We start from the raw sequence: 3,011 nt of genomic DNA, 5'->3' as shown, positions 1-3,011 counted from the left end.
GGAGGCTCCGCTTTCTCAGAAGGCCCAAATCCCCACGCAAATTGCACACATTTTTATTCGCCATGGCCACATCCGTTCCCGCGGGCCTATTGCCTTTGCTTGAATAACATTTCCTCTCGCAGAAATTTTCGACTGCGGTAAGATTATTTTTTTGTGGTCGTTTTGCGCGACTCGGCTCCGCTGCGGTGGAGCAAACAAAAGGGGGTTATTTAGAAATGACGGCGCCGACATGGAGGCCGTATGCACGCCTGTTGTTATTTGCACAATTGTATATTTCATCGCGGCGGGGGCCGCGGCGCTGCCGCTGAAGGTAGAGGTGCGAGTGAGAGAGGTTTTGTACGTGTGTGTGTGTGCGCGTGTGTGTTTACTGAGCCTCCCCTAGCAGCTCGCGTGTAAGTATGTACACACCGCCACTCACACCTAGCATAGCAGCACGGCCCGCCCCTCCTCTCTCAAACACACACACTGACACACGCACACACAAACTAGTCCGCCCCACGGGGGCTGTGGCTGTGGCTGGGGTGGCCCGGGCTACTCTGTGGTCGCCTCCTGGTCCCCCGTAGCACCCCCCTCCCCTCCCCCCCCCCCCTTCCCATCCGCCTCCTCATTCCTGTGCTGTATGTACGGCAGTGCTGGCTACTCCATGGTCTCCCCCCCCTCTCCCCCTCCCTCCTCCTCCCCTCAGCTTCCTCCCTCACCCCCCTTCATCGTGTCGCCGCCCGACAGACCACGTCACGACTCCGGTGAAGCTCATTTGCACACACACACACCTGGCTTGGTCTCCGGAGGCTGCGTGCGGCGCACTCGGGATGATATGGGCAGGTCAAAATTGGGGCTCTGAAACGTGTCATATTGACATTGACATCACACTGACGTCACATGTGGTCGTCAACGACTATCTCGTGTTGTTTCTTTGCCATTGGGGGGCCAGGATGCGGAGACATGCCATCACTACGAGGGGATGTGATGTCTTACTACGTACCCAGGATGGGGTTGCCCCTGGGCGTGGCCAGCCCGCCCAGCGTGAGGACGTGCGAGTGGTCGGCCGTGAGCACGATGAGCGTCTCAGTGATGTCCACCAGCTCCATGGCGGCCAGCAGCGCCGACTCGAGCGCCAGGGTCTCGTCCAGCGCGCGGTAGGCGTTGTTGTAGTGGTGCGCGTGGTCGATGCGCCCTCCTGGCGAAAAAGAGAAGAAGAACGGAGTGAGTGTGCCACAATGACGTAAATTTACAGTATACGCTCTGAAGTACGACGGCCTACCCTCGATGAAGAGGAAAAAGCCGCGGGGGTTGCGCATGAGCACGGCCAGGGCGGCCCGCGTCATGTCGGCGAGCGAGGGGTCGCCGTCGGGCCCGGCGTCCCGGTCCGCCTCGAAGTCCATGTGCGAGTAGGAGAAGAGGCCGAGCAGGTGCGTGAGCCCCGGGGCGGCGCTGGCCGCCTGCAGCTGCGACTTGTTCCACGCGTACTGCGCGCGCAGCCCGCGCCGCGACTTGTCCTTGAGCCACTCGTCCACCAGGTCGCGGCCGTCCAGCCGCCGGCCCTCCTCGTGCGGCGCCTCGGGGTCCTTGGCCGTCTTGGCCATGAAGTGGCGCCGTCCGCCGCCCAGCGCCACCTGCAGCAGGACACATCCCTTATTCATATACCGCCGCGCGACCCTGCCTCGCCAGAGCCCTGAAGCTGGGGGACTGTCTGTCCTTCTCTTCTTGAGCCGCACCTCCCTCGCCGCTCACCTGAGCCGCTCGGGGCAGCTGTCGCGCGGATTGCCTCCCTCTCTATATAAGCCCATAGGGCGCTAATCCGCTTTGCCGGCTCCGTTCTAAAGGCAGAGCCTCCCTCTTCGCGCTCCCTCCGCCTGCTCACCTCCACGACCTCGTACTACTACTACTACTACATGTCGTGGCCCATGGTCTCCGCAATACGGGATGGAGAACTCGGTGCGCCGCGTTTCACATACGAGGAGAAACTCTCCGCGGCGCGGCGGTTTCTGTCGCGCAAGTCTCGCGAGAATCGAATCTCGCGCTCTCTCCTCGCCTGTATCTCCCGGCGGGAGTTAACAACATTTCAGGCGGAAGGCGGAAGCGGTGAGTCGGCCCTTAAAGAGCGACGGGAGAGGGGGAGTCTGCCGGCTGTGAGGGTCTGCTGCCGCGGTTGCGGCGGCGTGCAAACAGCGGCGGATTAAAAGGCGGCCTGAGGCGGTCCGTCTGAATAATGGAGGGTCTTGAGGCGCCGGGAGAAAGAAATCTGCGGAGCAGCGCCTGTGGACGCCGCACGCCCGCCCACCAGCTTGCACGCCCACACCCTCCCCGGAGCAGCTCCTACCTACTCGTACCTACCTCTTGTGCACGCCCACCCAGTGCCTAACAGCTGCACGGCACGCCGCCCACCCCCTCTCCCAGAACAGACCCTGTGCACGCCCGCCCACTGCCTAAAAGCTACCCACACTCTCTTCTTAGAGCGCCTGTGGACGCACGATACTGTGCTCCGCGCAGGCGAGCCTTTGGGTTGCCTACCCGTTAGTCGTAAGGCGCTTTGAGCGTGCAGCCCGCAAAGCGATTGTGCTCGCAGGCACCTCTCTTGAGCTCTTCACGAGAACCAGCGCACAGCGAAGGTCGGTCGAGTCGAAGGTCGAGCCCGGTACGTAGAACACACGGTAAGTGGAATCATTCGTGCTCTTAACGCCGACGCAGTGAGCGGGTCATGGGGCACCCGACAATACATTTATTTCTAACGGCATGGTTCGCAGTAAAACCATAGTAAAACGGTGAGCAGACATGTGTTCTGTTTAGGTTAGGGATAAGTGGGGTAGGGGATATCTCATTCCTTAGAGACATGGGGGGCATCGGATCCACGACCGCGTCCCCATTAGAACGGCCGCTACCGCCGTTGCCGTATACCTTGAGGACACCCAGGGGGTTTGGGGTCCATGCGGCCCGGCCCGCCCTGCCCCGCGGCTGCCAAGGCGGCTGCAGCACCCGCACCGGCCACACCATCATACCGACCCCGCCCGCCC

At 61.9% G+C, this 3,011-nt stretch overlaps 1 protein-coding gene across 1 annotated transcript in view; it reads right to left on the bottom strand.

Moving 5' to 3' along the window:
* LOC113217360 (alkaline phosphatase, tissue-nonspecific isozyme-like) overlaps nt 1-3,011 on the bottom strand; it is a 105,815-nt gene that overhangs the window by 6,682 nt on the left and 96,122 nt on the right. The window contains exons 7-8 of the mRNA XM_052266786.1: nt 1,262-1,613; nt 983-1,177 (exon numbers count right to left, since the gene is read on the bottom strand). Coding sequence (XP_052122746.1) covers nt 983-1,177; nt 1,262-1,613 — 547 coding nt within the window. The remainder of the gene's footprint in view (nt 1-982; nt 1,178-1,261; nt 1,614-3,011) is intronic.

This window comes from Frankliniella occidentalis, unplaced genomic scaffold, assembly GCF_000697945.3.
Source record: "Frankliniella occidentalis isolate FOCC.00 unplaced genomic scaffold, Focc_3.1 Scaffold43, whole genome shotgun sequence".
NCBI lineage: Eukaryota > Metazoa > Arthropoda > Insecta > Thysanoptera > Thripidae > Frankliniella > Frankliniella occidentalis.
The sequence above is the reverse complement of the archived record's forward strand: the minus strand, read 5'-3'. Positions and strand labels throughout refer to the sequence as shown.